The 19,797-nt window shown below is 38.4% G+C and overlaps 1 protein-coding gene across 7 annotated transcripts in view; it reads right to left on the bottom strand.

Moving 5' to 3' along the window:
• The window catches only part of LOC121300940 (CREB-regulated transcription coactivator 1-like), a 60,090-nt gene that overhangs the window by 26,830 nt on the left and 13,463 nt on the right, over positions 1 to 19,797 (bottom strand). For all 7 annotated transcript variants that reach the window (XM_041229949.1, XM_041229950.1, XM_041229953.1 and 4 more), the window contains exons 2-3: positions 2,151 to 2,267; positions 150 to 287 (exon numbers count right to left, since the gene is read on the bottom strand). In XM_041229949.1, the coding sequence (XP_041085883.1) occupies positions 150 to 287; positions 2,151 to 2,267 (255 nt within the window). The remainder of the gene's footprint in view (positions 1 to 149; positions 288 to 2,150; positions 2,268 to 19,797) is intronic.

Below are 19,797 nucleotides of genomic sequence, written 5' to 3'. Positions count from 1 at the left end.
ATATACTGTGAAATGAAAGCATCACGACCCATTGGTACATGATGAATCACTACACCCCTAATAAATGTCACTACTGTCCAAGCATAATTGAATCTAGCAAACACCCAGGAAGGAGGCAGCCTTGCATTATCATCCCACTGAAAGGATATCTGGCGCCCGTGCTTGTCCACTGAAAGCGGGCGTCTGTGTGGAGAGCTGATCCGGTTCCGGTCTCTGTACACCCTGTCCACCAGTCCGTGATGTCGGGTTGATCGGCTCGTGTCCAGACCTGCTGTCTGGAAAGCAGTCTGCAACATGAACAGACATTAATACAGTGGACTCACTCATCCAAACCATTTTTGACCCAGTTACAGAGAAGTGATTGGAGTGCCCTGAACTAACAATGCCTTAGGCAGTTTTATTTCATATAGTTAACATCAATTATGTACACACCAATGCTGTACAGCTCAAGAGAAATTAAGGTAACAGATCAAGAGAGCTGAAGGTCAGTTGGTGTCCTCTGATCCCTACACACTGGATCTCCACTACCAGCATCCGTCAGCTAGAGCTCACCGAGGGTCTGACCAGTAGAAGCCTCTTCAAATTTCAAATATATTTATTTAACCAGGATTGAGATAAACATGTCATTTACAAGAGGATCCTGGTAAAAAGCGGCGGCAAGAAATAACATTATAAAATGTTATAATGCTTGCGCGTCTGCCTGGGGCCGCTGCCTGGCTTGCAAGAGGATCCTGGTAAAAAGCGGCGGCAAGAAATAACATTATAAAATCAATGGCAAAAGTAGACAAATCATTCAGACAAGGCAAAAACACTTAAAACAATCATTAAAACACAAATACAAAATACATCCATAAAAACAGGACAATTCCAAATGATCCTGGTCAGTATCAGTACTTACAGGATTTGCAACCTTATTGTTGTCAGAGTTAAATAAACAATAGGTGTGTGTAGCAGGGCGGTAGGAAAGTCCTGCTTACATGTACATTCCACCCCCGTGCTTCCTTCTTCTGGTCTGACGTCACCGCTCAGCCATTTCCTGCCACAGTGTGTAATAATGATATGCCCCTTGGCTGCACAAATGCAGTTTGGTTTTTCGGTTTTAAACTTCCATTTCAGTTTTACAGAAAAATGACTGAAAGTCAAAAACAGCTGAAAGAGTTGATGAAAAACTGACCCGATCAGAACCGACTTGCACCCCTAAAGCGGATCAGCACAGCTGTGGCCAAAAGTTTTGCATCATTTGGAATTTTAGGATTGAGAAACAATTCAAGTAAAAAAACAAACATGTGAACATAATTTAACATCATTTAAATGAAATAAACTACAAAATGATACCACTAATGTCTACCGGAAGCCAAAATAACAGTACAGTATTTTATGTTATTTTTAAATGTTATATTCTTCTATTTTCTGTTTTTTGTTAAGTATACAGAAAACTACAAAGCGGTATGTAATTCAATGTTAACGTAACATTATTCAGCAGGTTTCATTCAACTTTACAAAGCAAAATTAGTTAATTTCAAAGGGTGAAGGGAAACTTTTGGCCATAGCTGCAGATACAAACACTACGCAAAGTAAAATTATATTGCAATTACTCAAATTGTGTTGTTTTTTAGTCTGCATTAAGGTACTTTCACCTGAGTTCAGGAGCTGCTCTTCAGTTTTAATTACCTATCATAGATACATGTAGCAAAGGTTAGATCAGTCTTTATAGAAGTTAGAACCAGTGCAGTGATGTACCACTTTGAATCAAGTTTCCTTTTGTTTTGCTGCAATACACTGCACAAGATGGTGCTGGTGTTTACTAATAGAAGGACATTGCGGTCTGTCTTACATTACTGTCCAAGGTAGGCAACTAGGACTAAACAGCAGGTCAAAGCAACTTAAAACATAAAAAATACAAACACAAGAGTCACATCAAAATACAACAGCAGAGTCATATCAAAATATAACAGCAGTCATATTAATGAGTGAGTGTTGCAGCCACGAGACCATTACTAGCTCAAAACCAATGAGGGACCTATTATTGTGTGGCAATAGGTGCTGACCCATATAATGATTGTATATAGTCTCTGTTTCTTACCTGGTTACCTTTACCTCCTTTAAGCTGTTTTTGTTTATGTAAAGTGCACAACAGAGACACATCTCACCTGGAAGGGCAGGTCGATGGTGCTGCTGCCTAGCTGGTTCACATTGGGCAGGGATCCTCCATAGTACTGCCCACGGCTCTGTCCCAGCTGCAAATACTGAGTCTTCTGTAACTGCAGCTGGACACAAAGATCATTAAGTCGAAACACATTGAAAAAGAAATGGATCAACTGCTGCACAACTGGTTATATACTCATGGAACAAGTGTCAATACTGTTGGTATTTATAGAGTCCTCGATAAACATTTTTTTGTATTTATTTTGCACAAACTACTTCAAACCCAGTGTTAATTTTTTATTGCAATTTTTTAAAAGCAAAATTAGATGCCATAAACAACTCAATAATTAAATTAAATTATTGATCACAAAATCCTTTATTTTGCAAACCTCAATTAAACAGTGATCGATTCATCACCCTACAGTATTTGGTGGTTCAGTGATTTCAGAAAATCGGGACTTTTGTTGTCCTCAGCATTTAAGTATTTTTTTTTCTATTACTTCCTAAATTGACATATCATTAAATGTTTATATTTTAAAGTATGATTAATTTACTACAAATTATCAATAATATTTTGAAAAAATATACATTGTAATTTATAGAAACTTACACTTAAGCCAGTAACATGGTTAAAATAATGTCCCAAGCTAAAGTACCAAAATTTCAAAATCTCACCAACAAAAATATTTCTGCAAGTTGTAAAGCAATTCAGCCTCCCTGATAATAAACAGTTGTATCTTTTTAAATAACAAATAATCAAAACATAAGAAAAAATGTCAAATTAGAAATAATGCATTTTAATTCTGAAAATATCGCGTCAACTTGGTCACAGTTTATGGATTTCGCCAATTTAAGTAAGGAATTGAAAAAGACAACTACAATGTTGGGGTCCTCAGAGGGGTCTTATCTCACTGCTGATAGGAAGAAGTTGACTTATGACTAGGGCTGCAAACTACTTTTTACTGTTGTTATTATTACTAGTAGAATTAGTATTATTATTATTTAGAGAGGCACGGTGGCGTTGTGGTTAGTGCTGCTGCCTTACAGCTCCAGGGTCTTAGGTTTGAATCCGATCTAGGGATCTGTCTGTGTGGAGTTTGCATGTTCTCCCCATGTTTGTGTGTGTTTTCTTCCACAGTCCAAGGTTGATTGGTCACTCTAAATTGCCCTCTGTGTGAGTGTGTGTGGTGCCCTGCGATGGACTGGCGTCCTGCCTAGGGTGTAGTCCCGCGTCATGGGTGGAACCATTAAAAGAACTGCAGTCAGGCTTGTTAATTAGGGAGAAGACATTTTGTCACCAAGAGAGTTTTGTGAGAAGGTTGGCACCCATCTGAAGTCTGTAGTCTTACATTTCATTGAAGAAAAAAATAGTAGGAATCTTTGAACTTCCTGAGCTGGAAGCAATACCTGGAACAATGAAGATGCACCTGGTTGTATGCTCTCAAGGAACCTCTGGGCCTACCATAGCACACAGAATCCTGTCTTCCTTTTGCCAGGGAACACAGTGAAAGTGTTTCAATCCCCAGGTGTGTTAGGTCACAAAAAGTTCAGAACTGAAGGCTCAAAGTTCAAGGAAAAGGAAAAATAAAGAAATCTACACTAAATAGTGTTCAAGTGGTTGAAGCAAGAGAAGATGGAAAAAAAGAAAAAGAGCAAGAAAATGATGCTCCAGCAGAAGCGATTTCTTCCAGCAGTACATAGTTAGCTTTGGCTTTTGGGGACTGGGTTGCAGTCGTGTACGAGAGTTCCTGGTTGGTAGGGAAAATAAATGAAGTCACCAATCAGAATGACGTTATAGTACAGTTCTTGCACCCATCAGGGCTCTCGACAAAGTTTTACGAGCGAACAAATGGAGATAAGTGCTACTGCCCAGTGTCTGATGTGTTAGCTAAGCTATAGAACACAAGTTTACCTTCATACACATTAAGAAGTTACACAGTAACCCAAGAGGTTATGGATTATATTGAAAAGATTCATCTGAAAAAATCCCAAGTTACAGACCAATGTTTGGGGGGGGGGGGGGGGTTACGACAACCAAAACTGTATATAAAAAAAATGAATTCACACTATGAATTGTTGTTTTTATAATGTTAATTTTAAATATTTGAAAAGTTAAATTATTTTTTGCATTGTGTAATTTATAAAAAAATATATATTTGATACATAGATATTTTCATGTTTTTTAATTATATATTGTTTATTTAAAAATCATTAAACAATAGCACAGAATACTAGTCAATTCTTATTCGTATTATCACAACATTTAATTGCAAAATTGGTTTGAATAGTAATTTGTATTTACATCTTTTTTTTAAATGTTTTTGCGTGACCAAGTTGACATTTCTTGAGGGACCACAATGTTTATCTTGTAGCCATAGCAACATAAAGTTGGTGGGAGCTTGGCAACTTCAGTTCCATGTACTCTAGGGGTAGTAAAACATTTTGGGACCAAACACTAAACACTTCATTGATTTAAAAAAAAAAAAAAAAAAAAAAAAAAAAAAAAAAAAAAAAAAAAAGCAAAAAAGTCCCAATTTTCTGAACTCACTGGGCTAAAGTAGCTGCTACCCAGAAACACATATGATCTCCTTAAACGATGCATGCTTCAAGCTATGCCTTTATGATAGTAAAGTTTTCTTGCTTTTTAATAGAACGTTTTCTGAATGCATATATTTTATTTAAGAAATAACAGCAAGGTAACACAGGAGTCTATAAATCCTAGAGACCGGAGGCATTGGTAATGCCATTACCACTTTATATATTTACATTGGTAGTCCACTGAAAGTGTTTTGTAAAATTAGCACCCCGGAATCATTTGGTCTGGGGTAGGCAGACCACGGGCCGAATCTGGATCACCAGTACATTTTGAACGGACCACCAGGTTATATGCTTTATGCTGCATTCACACTGGAAAAGCATCACAGTGCTTACGAGTGTGTTAGGAGAGGTACAATAGTAGTTACACAAGCAGCACTATGAATAAACAAAATATACAACAGTAGCAGCAGTTATAGTTATATGACACTGCTGTAGTGTGCTTGGGCTGCTGTAGCATGGTTTGCAAGCTCCTCCTCTATGGCTACAGCAATTAAACAATAGTCATTAGTACGTGTTTTGCAAATGGTTCGAGTTTGGAAAAATCACTCTTCACAGAGACGAAAACAACAACTATACAAGTACTACAAAGCCCTATGCTATAAGTATAAAAGTACTATAAAAGTAGCTCTTCCAAGCTGATTCTAACATAACCTATGATACGCTCTTGTTAATAACATGCAGGAGTTCATGTGTACTTGTGTTCTGCTGTTGCATACTCATCACTCAGGAATGCACACAATACTGAACTGTACTACACACACTGCACAAAACATTTTGCAAGTAATGGAAGCACAATGGGCAGATTTCACCCCCTTGAACTTCAACTTTGATATGGCATCATTCAAAATGACAACTTTTGCGGTCCAAGCCAGTCTTACAACACATGCAATTAAAATGTTTCCAGTCTGAAGTATGTGCAGCTCACATTGTGTGTATGTGTACTCATTCTCCAAGATGAGCATTATTAATATTATTAACATGATAGTTCTGTTCTGATGCAAGTATAGGTCTCCTGTAGCTCAGGGCTTCTGAGGACCTGCCACTTACTGTGAGTATTAGCCTGTTATAAATGTACTGAATGTAAAATTGCTATATTATCTATTAGGATGTGCTTATTTTATTTGGAATTCACTTGAAAGAGAAAGCACAATAATTTGTAGTTGCTTTGTTATCACAGAAAAATACAAGAACACTTCTACAATTATGTGAAGGAATGTTATCAGTAAGACAACAGCAAGAAGGCAAACTATTAAAAGAGAAAGCAATTATGCAAAAAATCTATTCCCAAAAAAACCACAAAAAACTCTGAAACCAACAGCATGTGTAAAAACTATATTTGTGCAGCTATGTGTTTGTGGATTTGGGGTTAGGAGTCAGAGTGTAAATGTTACTCTAGATCTGACATTGCTGTAACTAAGAATTGTGGACCTTCACAAAACATAATTGCACTACCCCGGAGACAGCATATTTATTTGTTTAATTCTTCTTATCATTTACAACTAAAACAAATGAATGGAAGAATACAAAACTAGCAATAAATCAATCCAAATGGGGATCAGTGCTAATGCTAGTGCTAACACAAGGTAAGAAACTGAGCTTGGGTTGCACTCTATGTACTCAAACAGACCCTGTTCCACTTGTGTTTCCACAGTTGTTATTGCCTGAATCCTGGAGTTCTGCTCAGGTCTGTATAACAGGGTGTGTCTGAACAACTTGACCTCCTTTTTTAATAATTAAGCAATTTGTGCGTGTGTATGTGTGTATATAATTTTTTTTACAAAACTCCAAAAACGCTAATTCAAAAGTATTCATACCCTGACAAGGAAAATGAAATAGCTAGCTAGTTGAGGCACCTTAAGCAAGAATAGCCTCTTTTAAACAATTCTGATATTTGTCAATGAGTTTTTGGCATGATCCTTTTGTGATTTTTGACCATTCTTCAACGCAAAATTGTTCCAGATCATTCAAATTCAGAGGACTTCTCTTGTGCACAGCCTGCTTCAACGCATACCAATGACTCAATCGGATTTAGATCGGGTTTGATTAGGCCATTCCAGAACACTGATTGTATTCTTTAACCATTCTGAAATAGATTGTGATGTGTGCTTTGGATCATTGACATGTTATAACATACAGTTGCACTTTAAAGCAAGTTTTGAAGTGGAGAGTTTCAGATGATTGGCCAATGTCTTTTGGTATGTTATGAAATCCATTTGACCATGTATTGGAACTAAATTTACTGTGTCATTAGAGGAAAAACAGCCCCATAGAAGGATATTACCATCCAGGGTTCTCCTCAGGCCTTTTCAGTCGGGCGGGCTGCCCGGCAAAGTGGCTGTCGTCGCCCGGCTATTAAACCTGAAGGCGTATTCCTTTCGTTGTGATACCGTAACAATATGTACCCAGGAGCTTGTGAGAGACATTGGGGTTCATTTATAGAGGCTGTACGCCTTTAAGGAGAAAGGCATGATGGGATATCAGCTTTTGTCAGCTGACATACAAATGCTTAAGTGCAGAGGTGCTGTATTATTACACTGCGGTAACGTGCAAGGTTGGTGACCAAACGTGTGTGAGTAATGCTGTGTTAAAATGAACAGTTGCATTAAAAAAATGTAGAATAGCAAAATACTAAAATAGACGCGAATTAATGCCCTGAAAACTTAACAAAGAAAACAATTTAAATAAAGCTATGAGCTCAATAATTAAGCTAAAAAGGAAGTGAAAAAGGTTACTTTTCTTTTTTGTGAACTCCAATAATTCTACATTATCTTTCCCCAATCAAATCGTAGGGTGCCTAAATAAGCACGGTAATTTACCTTAATAAAAAACAGTAATGAAAAGAATATAAAAAAGCGCAACCAGATATAGTCAACAAAAAACAACATTATTCAAATTTTGTCGTATTTTTTGACAAAGAATGTTTCCGTTAAAATTGAAATTTATATATATATATACACACACACACACACACACACACACACACACACACACACACACTACCGGTCAAAAGTTTTATAATTTTTCCAGTTTTTATTGAAATTTAAGTAGTTCAAGTCCAGTGAATAACCTGAAATGGTACAAAGGTAAGCGGTAAACTGTCAGAGGTTTAAAAAAAAGTTTAGGTTACCAAAAACTGAAAAATAATGTACATTTCAGAGTTATACAAAAAGGCCTTTTTCAGGGAACAAGTAATGGGTTAACAACTTACAGCTGTTCTTCAGCAATGGAAGTAAATTAAGCCTTGAAAGTTGACGCTAACAATGTCCCAACTTTTGTTGATTACTTACAAACCCTCAGTCTGATTAAAAGCAGTGTTGGAACAGACTGTGTTACTACACCCTCTTAAGCATTATTTGGACAGTATTGTACTGCAGGAAGTAGTATACTGCTATCATAATGGCGAGAAAAAGGCAATTAACAAAGGAAGACAGACAGACAGACAGACAGACAGACCATTATAACCCTTAAAAGTGTAGGTCTTTCCTTTAGAGAAATTACAAAGAAAGCCAAGGTGTCAGTGAGTACAGTTTCCTACACCATCAAAAGGCACTTGGAAACTGACAGGAAGAGGTCTGGCAGACCCAAAGCCACAACAGAATCAGAAGAATCAAGTTTCTGAGAGTCAACAGCTTGCGTGATAGGTGGCTCACAGGACAACAACTTCAAGCACAGCTTAACACCAGTGGAAGTAAGCAAGTCTCAGTTTCAACTGTGAAGACTTCGAGCTGCAAGTTTGACAGGTCGAGTGGCAGTAAGAAAGCCATTGCTAAGATGGCAAAATAAGAAAAAGAGGCTTCCCTGGGCCATGAAGCACCGCCAGTGGACTACTAAAGACTGGAAGAAGGTCTCATGGACCGATGAATCCAAATTTGAAATCTTCGGTTCATCACGCAGGGTTTTTGTACGCCATCGAGTAGGCGAAAGGATGGTTCCTCGGTGTGTGACATCAACTGTCAAACATGGAGGAGGAAACGTGATGGTCTGGGGCTCTTTTGCTGGATCCAGAGTCGGCGACTTGCACAGAGTGAGTGGCACCCTGAACCAAAATGGCTACCACAGCATTTTGCAGCGCCATGCAATACCCTCTGGTATACGCCTAGTTGGTCAGTGGTTCATCCTACAGCAAGATAATGACCCAAAACGTATCTCCAGGCTATGTCAGAACTACCTTAGAAGAAAAGAACAAGACGGTAGGCTTCAAATCATGGAATGGCCAGCACAGTCTCCAGACTTAAACCCCTTCGAGCTGGTTTGGGATGAACTGGACAGAAGGGTGAAAGCAAAGCAACCTACAAGTGCAACACATTTGTGGGAACTTCTGCAACAGTGTTTGGAAGAACTTTCCGAACAATATTTGATTTCCATTGTAGAAAGAATGCCACAGGTGTGTTCGGCTGTTATATCTGCAAAAGGTGGCTACTTTGAGTCAAAAATTTAGATTAAATTTTGTTATTTAAAACGATTCCATGATTTAATTTTCATCTCCAGTTGTTTATTTGTTCTATGCTTTGAGTACATTGAGACATTAAACTGCATAAATTTCAATTAAAACTGGAAAAATTGAGGTGTTCTAAAACTTTTGACCAGCAGTGTGTGTGTGTGTGATTTTTTTATATATATATATATATATATATATATATATATATATATATATATATATATATACACACACACACACACACACACACACACACACACACACTTCGTTTATAAGAATCACATCCGTCCCAGATTGAGTCTTATGAGCAGTCGATTCTTAAAAGCGGACCAATGATTACAATTAGCAAAAGTCTGCAGAGTCCTATTTTACTACAGTATACTTGAGAAGCGATCATCTCATAAGGGCGCCTAGTTTAACTGCCATGCGGTGTTATATAAGAACATAAGAAAGTTTACAAACGAGAGGAGGCCATTCGGCCCATCTTGCTCGTTTGGTTGTTAGTAGCTTATTGATCCCAGAATCTCATCAAGCAGCTTCTTGAAGGATCCCAGGGTGTCAGCTTCAACAACATTACTGGGGAGTTGATTCCAGTCCCTCACCATTCTCTGTGTAAAAAAGTGCCTCCTATTTTCTGTTCTGAATGCCCCTTTGTCTAATCTCCATTTGTGACCCCTGGTCCTTGTTTCTTTTTTCAGGCTGAAAAGGTCCCTTGGGTCGACACTGTCAATACCTTTTAGAATTTTGAATGCTTGAATTAGGTCGCCACGTAGTCTTCTTTATTCAAGACTGAACAGATTCAATTCTTTTAGCCTGTCTGCACATGACATGCCTTTTAAGCCCGGAATAATTCTGGTCGCTCTTCTTTGCACCCTTTCTAGAGCAGCAATATCTTTTTTATAGCGAGGTGACCAGAACTGCACACAATATTCAAGATGAGGTCTTACTAGTGCATTGTACAGTTTTAACATTACTTCCCTTGATTTAAGTTCAACATTTTTCACAATGTAACCGAGCATCTTGTTAGCCTTTTTTATAGCTTCCCCACATTGTCTAGATCAAGACATTTCTGAGTCAACAAAAACTCCTAGGTCTTTTTCATAGATTCCTTCTCCAATTTCAGTATCTCCCATATGATATTTATAATGTACATTTTTATTTCCTGCGTGCAGTACCTTACACTTTTCTCTATTAAATGTCATTTGCCATGTGTCTGCCCAGTTCTGAATCTTATCTAGATCATTTTGAATGACCTTTGCTGCTGCAACAGTGTTTGCCACTCCTCCTACTTTTGTGTCGTCTGCAAATTTAACAAGTTTGCTTACTATACCAGCATCTAAATCATTAATGTAGATTAGGAATAGCAGAGGACAAAATACTGATCCCTGTGGTACACCGCTGGTTACCACACTCCATTCTGAGGTTTTTCCTCTAATCAGTACTTTCTGTTTTCTACATGTTAACCACTCCCTAATCCATGTACATGCGTTTCCTTGAATCCCAACTGCGTTCAGTTTGAGAATTAATCTTTTGTGCGGGACTTTGTCAAAAGCTTTCTGGAAATCTAAATAAACCATGTCATATGCTTTGCAATTATCCATTATCGATGTTGCATCCTCAAAAAAATCAAGCAAGTTAGTTAGACACGATCTCCCTTTCCTAAAACCATGTTGACTGTCTCCCAGTACCCTGTTACCATATAGGTAATTTTCCATTTTGGATCTTATTATAGTTTCCATAAGTTTGCATATAATAGAAGTCAGGCTTACTGGTCTGTAGTTACCTGGTTCAGTTTTGTTTCCCTTTTTGTGGATCGGTATTACGTTTGCAATTTTCCAGTCTGTCGGTACAACCCCTGTGTCAAGAGACTGCTGCATGATCTTGGTTAGCGGTTTGTAAATTACTTCTTTCATTTCTTTGAGTACTACTGGGAGGATCTCATCCGGCCCAGGGGATTTGTTTATTTTAAGAGCTCCTAGTCCCTTTAACACTTCTGCCTCAGTTATTTAAAACTGGATAGGAACTGGATGACATGTGGGGAATGTCAGTATCTTCCTTTGTAAAAACTTGTGAAAAGTAATCATTTAATATATTTGCTATTTTTTTTTCTTCATCTATGATTTTGCCATTTGTATCTCTTAAACATTTAATCTCCTCTTTGAATGTTCGCTTGCTGTTGTAATATTGTAAAAACATTTTGGAATTGGTTTTAGCTCCCTTAGCAATGTTCATTTCTATTTCTCTCTTGGCCTTTCTAACTTTCTTTTTGACTTGCGTTTGCAGTTCTGTGTACTCTTTCTGCATACTTTCTTTTTGGTCGTTTTTTTAATGCTCTGTAAAGTGCCTTTTTTCGCTGAATATTTTTTTTAATTGATCTATTAAACCATTTTGGCAATTTAGTTTTACATTTAGATTTGTCTACTTTAGGGATGTAATTGTTTTGCGCCTCTAGTACTACATTTTTGAAGAACAACCATCCTTCTTCTGTGGGTGTTTTCTCTATTTTACTCCAATCTACTTCTGTTAGTCTCTGTTTCATACCTTCATAGTTTGCTTTTCTAAAATTGGAAACCTTAGCTTTAGTCTTTACTTTTGGAGATTTAAAAAACACTTCAAATGAGACCATGTTGTGGTCTGAGTTTGCCAGTGGTTCTCTGACCTCTGTTTTAATTATTCTATCTTCGTTATTTGAAAAGACTAAATCAAGGCATGCCTCCCCTCTAGTCGGTGCCTTGACAAATTGTGTTAGGAAGCAGTCATTTGTCATTTCCACCATTTCTATTTCATCCTTCGTGCTACCCACCGCGTTTTCCCATTTTATTTGGGGGAAGTTGAAATCCCCCATTAGTATGGCTTCTCCTTTGCTACACGCATTTCTAAAATCATTGTATAACAGATTATTTTGCTCACCGTCTGAATCTGGTGGTCTATAGCATGCTCCTATTATTATGCCCTTTGAATTTTTGTCCGTTATTCTGACCCATATTCGGTTTTATTTTCTTTGTCCAGGTTTAACACCTGGGCTTCAAGACTGTTTCTTATGTATAGCGCTACCCCTCCTCCTCTTCTGTCCTGCCTGTCTTTCCTATACAGTGTATACCCACAAATATTATATTCGCCCCCATCACTCTCAGACAACCACGTTTCTGTAACACCTATCACATCATAGTTACCTGTTAGTGCAGTAGCTTCAAGTTCTAGAATTTTGTTTCTGATACTTCTAGCATTTAGATAAATACATTTAATGGTTGTCTTACCTGAGTTGTTGTTCTTGTTTTGATGCTGTCTCCCTTCTGTTTTTTTGTTGATTTCTCCCCCCTTCCTTTCTAGTTTAAATGCTTCTGAACCTGCTCGAGGATCTTTTCTCCAAGTAGACTGGTTCCCTTGTTATTTAAGTGCAGTCCATCCCGTCTATACAGATAGTCCTCGTTGTAGAATGTGGTCCAATGATCAAGATAGGTGAAGCCTTCCCGTGTGCACCACATCTTCAGCCATGCGTTTAGATTAATTATTTCCAGCTGTCCATATGGTCCTTTGCAAGGTGCCGGTAGCATCCCTGAAAATACCACAGTTTTGGTTTTCTCTTTTAATTTCCTTCCTAGCTCTCTGAATTTGTTTTGCAGGGATTTTGGTCTGTCTCTTCCAATGTTGTTTGTACCGATGTGGACGACTACTACCGGGTCGTCTCCTGTTCGTTCTAGGAGCCTGTCCACGTTCTCAGTGATGTGCTTGACGGAGGCTCCCGGAAGGCAGCACACTGTTGTAGTAAGAGGGTCCAAACTGCGAATTGAACTTGATGTGTTTCTCAATAGGGAGTCCCCAACAATCATGACCTCCCTTCTTTTTGCTGTCTAGTCACCACTGTCAATGGGGTCCTGGATGTTGTTCCTTTCATTCTCTTGTTGTTGGTTCTGCTCATCAAAATTCTGAAGTGACTCAAATTTGTTGGTTGTTTTGATTTCTGGTGGTTGTGTTTGACGAAGTTTCTTTTTTTCCCTGCTTCTGCCTACCTGAACCCAGCTGTTCTGACCTATCTCCCTGGTGGCTTTCAGTCTGTTAGGGGTGATGCAGACTTCCATGAATTGTGGGTGTGCCAGTTCCTCAAGATCCTGTTGCTGTCTCACTTCTTCCAGCTCCATTTCTAGCATACTTACTAGTTTATGCAAATCCTGGATCGCGCAGCACTTTACGCACACTCGGTTTAGCTCCGCTGGGTTTTCTCAGATTTCCCACATCAAGCAGGTGTCACAGATTACTGGCTTGAAGACCGTGTTGAGGTTTTTCTTTTTAAGTTTAGTTTCTTCTGCAGCCGTCAACCTGCTTTCAAACTGCTTCGAAACTGCTCTGTACTTTTCCACGCCTGTACAGAAAAACACATGCGGCTGTTTGACTTTGAGCTGCTGCTGTGTTTCCCCTAATGTCCTCTGTTTTCTAATTAAAGCAATTCAAGATGCAATTTCTCCTTACTGCTTCTAAACTGCTCTGTACTTTTCCACGCCTGTACTTCTCCCACTCACTGTCGCTTCCACTTGCTGTCGCTGGGAAGACTGCCTCGTTTAAGCTATAAAACGAGCGACAGCGAGTGGAAGCGACAGCGAGTGGGAGAAGTACAGGCGTGGAAAAGTACAGAGCAGTTTCGAAGCCCAAAGGAGAAATTGCATCTTGAATTGCTTTAATCAGAAAACAGAGGACATTGGGGAAACACAGCAGCAGCTCAAAGTCAAACAGCCGCGTGTGTTTTTCTGATAACAAACAAGCTGAAACTCGGAGCAGCTGATTCAAATTCAGCGCCGTTTTGAGACACGGGCGAGGGGAGGAGCCAACAGCACAGCAGAACAACGCAGTTAAACGAGGCAATCTTCCCAGTGACAGCGAGTGGAAGAAGTACAGGCGTGGAAAAGTACAGAGCAGTTTCGAAGCAGTTTGAAAGCAGGTTGACAGCTGCAGAAGAAACTAAACTTAAAAAAAAAAAACCTCAACATGGTCTTCAAGCCAGTAATCTGTGACACCTGCTTGATGTGGGAAATCCGAGAAAACCCAGCGGAGCTAAACCAAGTGTGCGTAAAGTGCCGCGCGATCCAGGATTTGCATAAACTAGTAAGTATGCTAGAAATGGAGCTGGAAGAAGTGAGACAGCAACAGGATCTTGAGGAACTGGCACACCCACAATTCATGGAAGTCTGCATCACCCCTAACAGACTGAAAGCCACCAGGGAGATAGAAGGTCAGAACAGCTGGGTTCAGGTAGGCAGAAGCAGGGAAAAAAAGAAACTTCGTCAAACACAACCACCAGAAATCAAAACAACCAACAGATTTGAGTCACTTCAGAATTTTGATGAGCAGAACCAACAACAAGAGAATGAAAGGAACAACATCCAGGACCCTATTGACAGTGGTGACCAGACAGCAAAAAGAAGGGAGGTCATGATTGTTGGGGACTCCATATTGAGAAACACAGCAAGTTCAATTCGCAGTTTGGACCCCCTTACTACAACAGTGTGCTGCCTTCCGGGAGCCTCGGTCAAGCACATCACTGAGAACGTGGACAGGCTCCTAGAACGAACAGGAGACGACCCGGTAGTAGTCATCCACATCGGTACAAACAACATTGGAAGAGACAGACCAAAATCCCTGCAAAACAAATTCAGAGAGCTAGGAAGGAAATTAAAAGAGAAAACCAAAACTGTGGTATTTTCTGGTATACTACCCGCACCTTGCAAAGGACCATATGGACAGCTGGAAATAATTAATCAAAACGAATGGCTGAAGACGTGGTGCACACGGGAAGGCTTCACCTATCTTGATCATTGGACCACATTCTACAACGAGGACTATCTGTATAGACGGGATGGACTGCATTTAAATAAAAAGGGAACTAGTCTACTCGGAGAAAAGATCCTCGAGCAGGTTCGGAAGCATTTAAACTAGAAAGGAAGGGGGGAGAAATCAACAAAAAAACAGAAGGGAGACCGCATCAAAACAAGAACAACAACTCAGGTAAGACAACCATTAAATGTATTTATCTAAATGCTAGAAGTATCAGAAACAAAATTCTAGAACTTGAAGCTACTGCACTAACAGGTAACTATGATGTGATAGGTGTTACAGAAACTTGGTTATCTGAGAGTGATGGGGACGAATATAATATTTGTGGGTATACACTGTATAGGAAAGACAGGCAGGACAGAAGAGGAGGAGGGGTAGCGCTATACATAAGAAACAGTCTTGAAGCCCAGGTGTTAAATCTGGACAAAGAAAATAAAACCGAATCAATATGGGTCAGAATAACGGACAAAAATTCAAAGGGCATAATAATAGGAGCATGCTATAGACCGCCAGATTCAGACGGTGAGCACAATAATCTGTTATACAATGACATTAGAAATGCGTGTAGCAAAGGAGAAGCCATACTAATGGGGGATTTCAACTTCCCCCAAATAAAATGGGAAAACCCGGTGGGTAGCGCGAAGGATGAAATAGAAATGGTGGAAATGACAAATGACTGCTTCCTAACACAATTTGTGAAGGCACCCACTAGAGGGGAGGCATGCCTTGATTTAGTCTTTTCAAATAACGAAGATAGAATAACTAAAACAGAGGTCAGAGAACCACTGGCAAACTCAGACCACAACATGGTCTCATTTGAAGTGTTTTTTAAATCCCCAAAAGTAATGACTAAAGCTAAGGTTTACAATTTTAGAAAAGCAAACTATGAAGGCATGAAACAGAGACTAACAGAAGTAGATTGGAGTAAAATAGAGAAAACACCCACAGAAGAAGGATGGTTGTTCTTCAAAAATGTAGTACTAGAGGCGCAAAACAATTATATCCCTAAAGTAGACAAATCTAAATGTAAAACTAAATTGCCAAAATGGTTTAATAGATCAATTAAAAAAAATATTCAGCGAAAAAAGGCACTTTACAGAGCATTAAAAAAGGACCAAAAAGAAAGTACGCAGAAAGAGTACACAGAACTGCAAACGCAAGTCAAAGGAAGTTAGAAAGGCCAAGAGAGAAATTGAAATGAACATTGCTAAGGGAGCTAAAACCAATTCCAAAATGTTTTTCCAATATTACAACAGCAAGAGAACATTCAAAGAGGAGATTAAATGTTTAAGAGATACAAATGGCAAAATCGTAGAGGAAGAAAAAAAAATAGCAAATATGTTAAATGATTACTTTTCACAAGTTTTTACAAAGGAAGATACTGACAACATGCCCCACATGTCATCCAGTTCCTATCCAGTTTTAAATAACTTTAGCATAACTGAGGCAGAAGTGTTAAAGGGACTAGGAGCTCTTAAAATAAACAAATCCCCTGGGCCGGATGAGATCCTCCCAGTAGTACTCAAAGAAATGAAAGAAGTAATTTACAAACCGCTAACCAAGATCATGCAGCAGTCTCTTGACACAGGGGTGGTACCGACAGACTGGAAAATTGCAAACGTAATACCGATCCACAAAAAGGGAAACAAAACTGAACCAGGTAACTACAGACCAGTAAGCCTGACTTCTATTATATGCAAACTTATGGAAACTATAATAAGATCCAAAATGGAAAATTACCTATATGGTAACAGGGTACTGGGAGACAGTCAACATGGTTTTAGGAAAGGGAGATCGTGCCTAACTAACTTGCTTGATTTTTTTGAGGATGCAACATCGATAATGGATAATTGCAAAGCATATGACATGGTTTATTTAGATTTCCAGAAAGCTTTTGACAAAGTCCCGCACAAAAGATTAATTCTCAAACTGAACGCAGTTGGGATTCAAGGAAACACATGTACATGGATTAGGGAGTGGTTAACATGTAGAAAACAGAAAGTACTGATTAGAGGAAAAACCTCAGAATGGAGTGTGGTAACCAGCGGTGTACCACAGGGATCAGTATTAGGTCCTCTGCTATTCCTAATCTACATTAATGATTTAGATTCTGGTATAGTAAGCAAACTTGTTAAATTTGCAGACGACACAAAAGTAGGAGGAGTGGCAAACACTGTTGCAGCAGCAAAGGTCATTCAAAATGATCTAGACAAGATTCAGAACTGGGCAGACACATGGCAAATGACATTTAATAGAGAAAAGTGTAAGGTACTGCACGCAGGAAATAAAAATGTACATTATAAATATCATATGGAAGATATTGAAATTGGAGAAGGAATCTATGAAAAAGACCTAGGAGTTTTTGTTGACTCAGAAATGTCTTCATCTAGGCAATGTGGGGAAGCTATAAAAAAGGCTAACAAGATGCTCGGATACATTGTGAAAAGTGTTGAATTTAAATCAAGGGAAGTAATGTTAAAACTGTACAATGCACTTGTAAGACCTCATCTTGAATATTGTGTGCAGTTCTGGTCACCTCGCTATAAAAAAGATATTGCTGCTCTAGAAAGAGTGCAAAGAAGAGCGACCAGAATTATTCCGGGCTTAAAAGGCATGTCATATGCAGACAGGCTAAAAGAATTGAATCTGTTCAGTCTTGAACAAAGAAGACTACGTGGCGACCTAATTCAAGCATTCAAAATTCTAAAAGGTATTGACAGTGTCGACCCAAGGGACTTTTTCCCAGGGGTCACAAATGGAGTTTAGACAAAGGGGCATTCAGAACAGAAAATAGGAGGCACTTTTTTACACAGAGAATTGTGAGGGTCTGGAATCAACTCCCCAGTAATGTTGTTGAAGCTGACACCCTGGGATCCTTCAAGAAGCTGCTTGATGAGATTCTGGGATCAATAAGCTACTAACAACCAAACGAGCAAGATGGGCCGAATGGCCTCCTCTCGTTTGTAAACTTTCTGATGTTCTTATGTTCTTATATACAATAGCCTTTGAATTAAAATGACATTACCGTACAGTATTTACTGTCAGGACTACCACTGCATTTTCACACCCCTCTTCCTCCTCCTCCTCCTCTTCACTGCAATCCCACTCCTTCTACATGCATATCACACAATAACACTGCTGTACTCTGTATGTATTGAACATGTATTCACTTTATTAAAACAAATTTTAACTAACCAGAGAACACAAAAAATACCTGTACAATGTCAGCTTCTTTTTCCTACCATGTCGACATATAAACTGCACGGCTTGTTTTTTTTCTACTGGTAGTCATTGTTGACCAGGGAATACAATGCACATGCAGCGTACCTCCCTAATCACGCAAGATGTGATCAAATTCAAATTCAGCTTTAATCGTTGTACGCATCAATGCACTTGATACAGTATCATATTACATGCAGTCAGCATGATTCTTAATGATTCTTAGAAGCGTATTTTAGCATGGTTAGTACAGCAATGAATTTGTCACAGTGGTTTTGATCATTATATGCGGTTGATTTTATATGAGTAATTCTTATAAACAGATAGCACTGTGTGTATGTGTGTATATATATCAATTAATCACAGTTAACTTCTGCAATTAACGCGTTCATTTCTTGGGAGATTTCATTTTTTTAAACACATGTTAATCACACTCCTAGTTTGTCCCTCTTACCATACCATAACTCATTTCCTGCACCACCATTTTAGTGTCATGGAACCGCATTAGCAAAGCACTCAAACTAAAGGACTTGTGAATAGGACGTTTATTTTTTAAACATTTTCTGACAGTTCATTGGATAGAAAGAGGGTTACTTGTATATACTGTCAAAGTGAGTTCCAGTATCATTGAAGTGCATCTAGTCTGCTGTATCACCTGTGTGTTAAACATGCTTTCACTTCTTAAAATACACTTACTAGTTTTTCTGCTACAGTAGTCAACAACAATGCAACAACAAATGAAGTTTGACAGAGAGTACTCTTAGAAGTTTAATATCGCTGCAACTCATGAATCAAGCTAAGAAAGATATTAGTTTAAGCAGTGCTGTTGGATAGCTGCCGACTGTAGCCCCGTTAACACTGTAGCTTTTTATTTTATTTCAATAACCACATTTATTTTTAAAAGACATTAATTATAATTATGGAGGATATAAACGTTACTTAGTGAATTTCATATTAAGAGAAATTAAAATTATTAATGTTATCATTTAAAACATCAGTTTATGAGTAAAGGAAACTGTAAAGGAAACTAATAATTGTAAATGCAATAATAAACTGACTCCATTGTGATTTAGCAGTTGGTTGAAACTATTTAACAACAGTCCTGGATTGTAAATATAAACGAGAATCCAGAAATAGGAAACAATGTACAGTCTGTGTTCTTTTGAGAGGAGCCGACCAGGATCGTGAAGTGTATAAACAATGTTCAAACGAGATTTCTCTCTTCAATATCCTGTATTTCCTTGGATCAGGTTTGTTGCTTTTAGTTACAGATACAGAGCTCAATGAAACTTGCTCAATTCAGCAGCCACGTCTTCCAGTTAAAGCTATAGTAGCATTAGCTGCACAGTACAAAACAGAGTTCAAACTAATCATTTCTGCTGTACTAATTCTACACTAATAACAACTTCAATAAAATAATCTTAACAGTGCAAATACAGTAACCTGGCCAAAACAATAGAAAATATATTCCAACATTACAATAGCATCAGTAAAACAAACTTAAATGAGATTGATGCAGTAATTGTATTAATTAAACATGCGATTCAAACCAAGATTAACTGAGATTAAAA

The sequence above is a fragment of the Polyodon spathula genome, chromosome 26 (assembly GCF_017654505.1).
Source record: "Polyodon spathula isolate WHYD16114869_AA chromosome 26, ASM1765450v1, whole genome shotgun sequence".
Classification (NCBI taxonomy): Eukaryota; Metazoa; Chordata; class Actinopteri; order Acipenseriformes; family Polyodontidae; genus Polyodon; species Polyodon spathula.
Note: the sequence above shows the minus strand (reverse complement) of the source record. Positions and strands in the feature narration are given on the sequence as shown.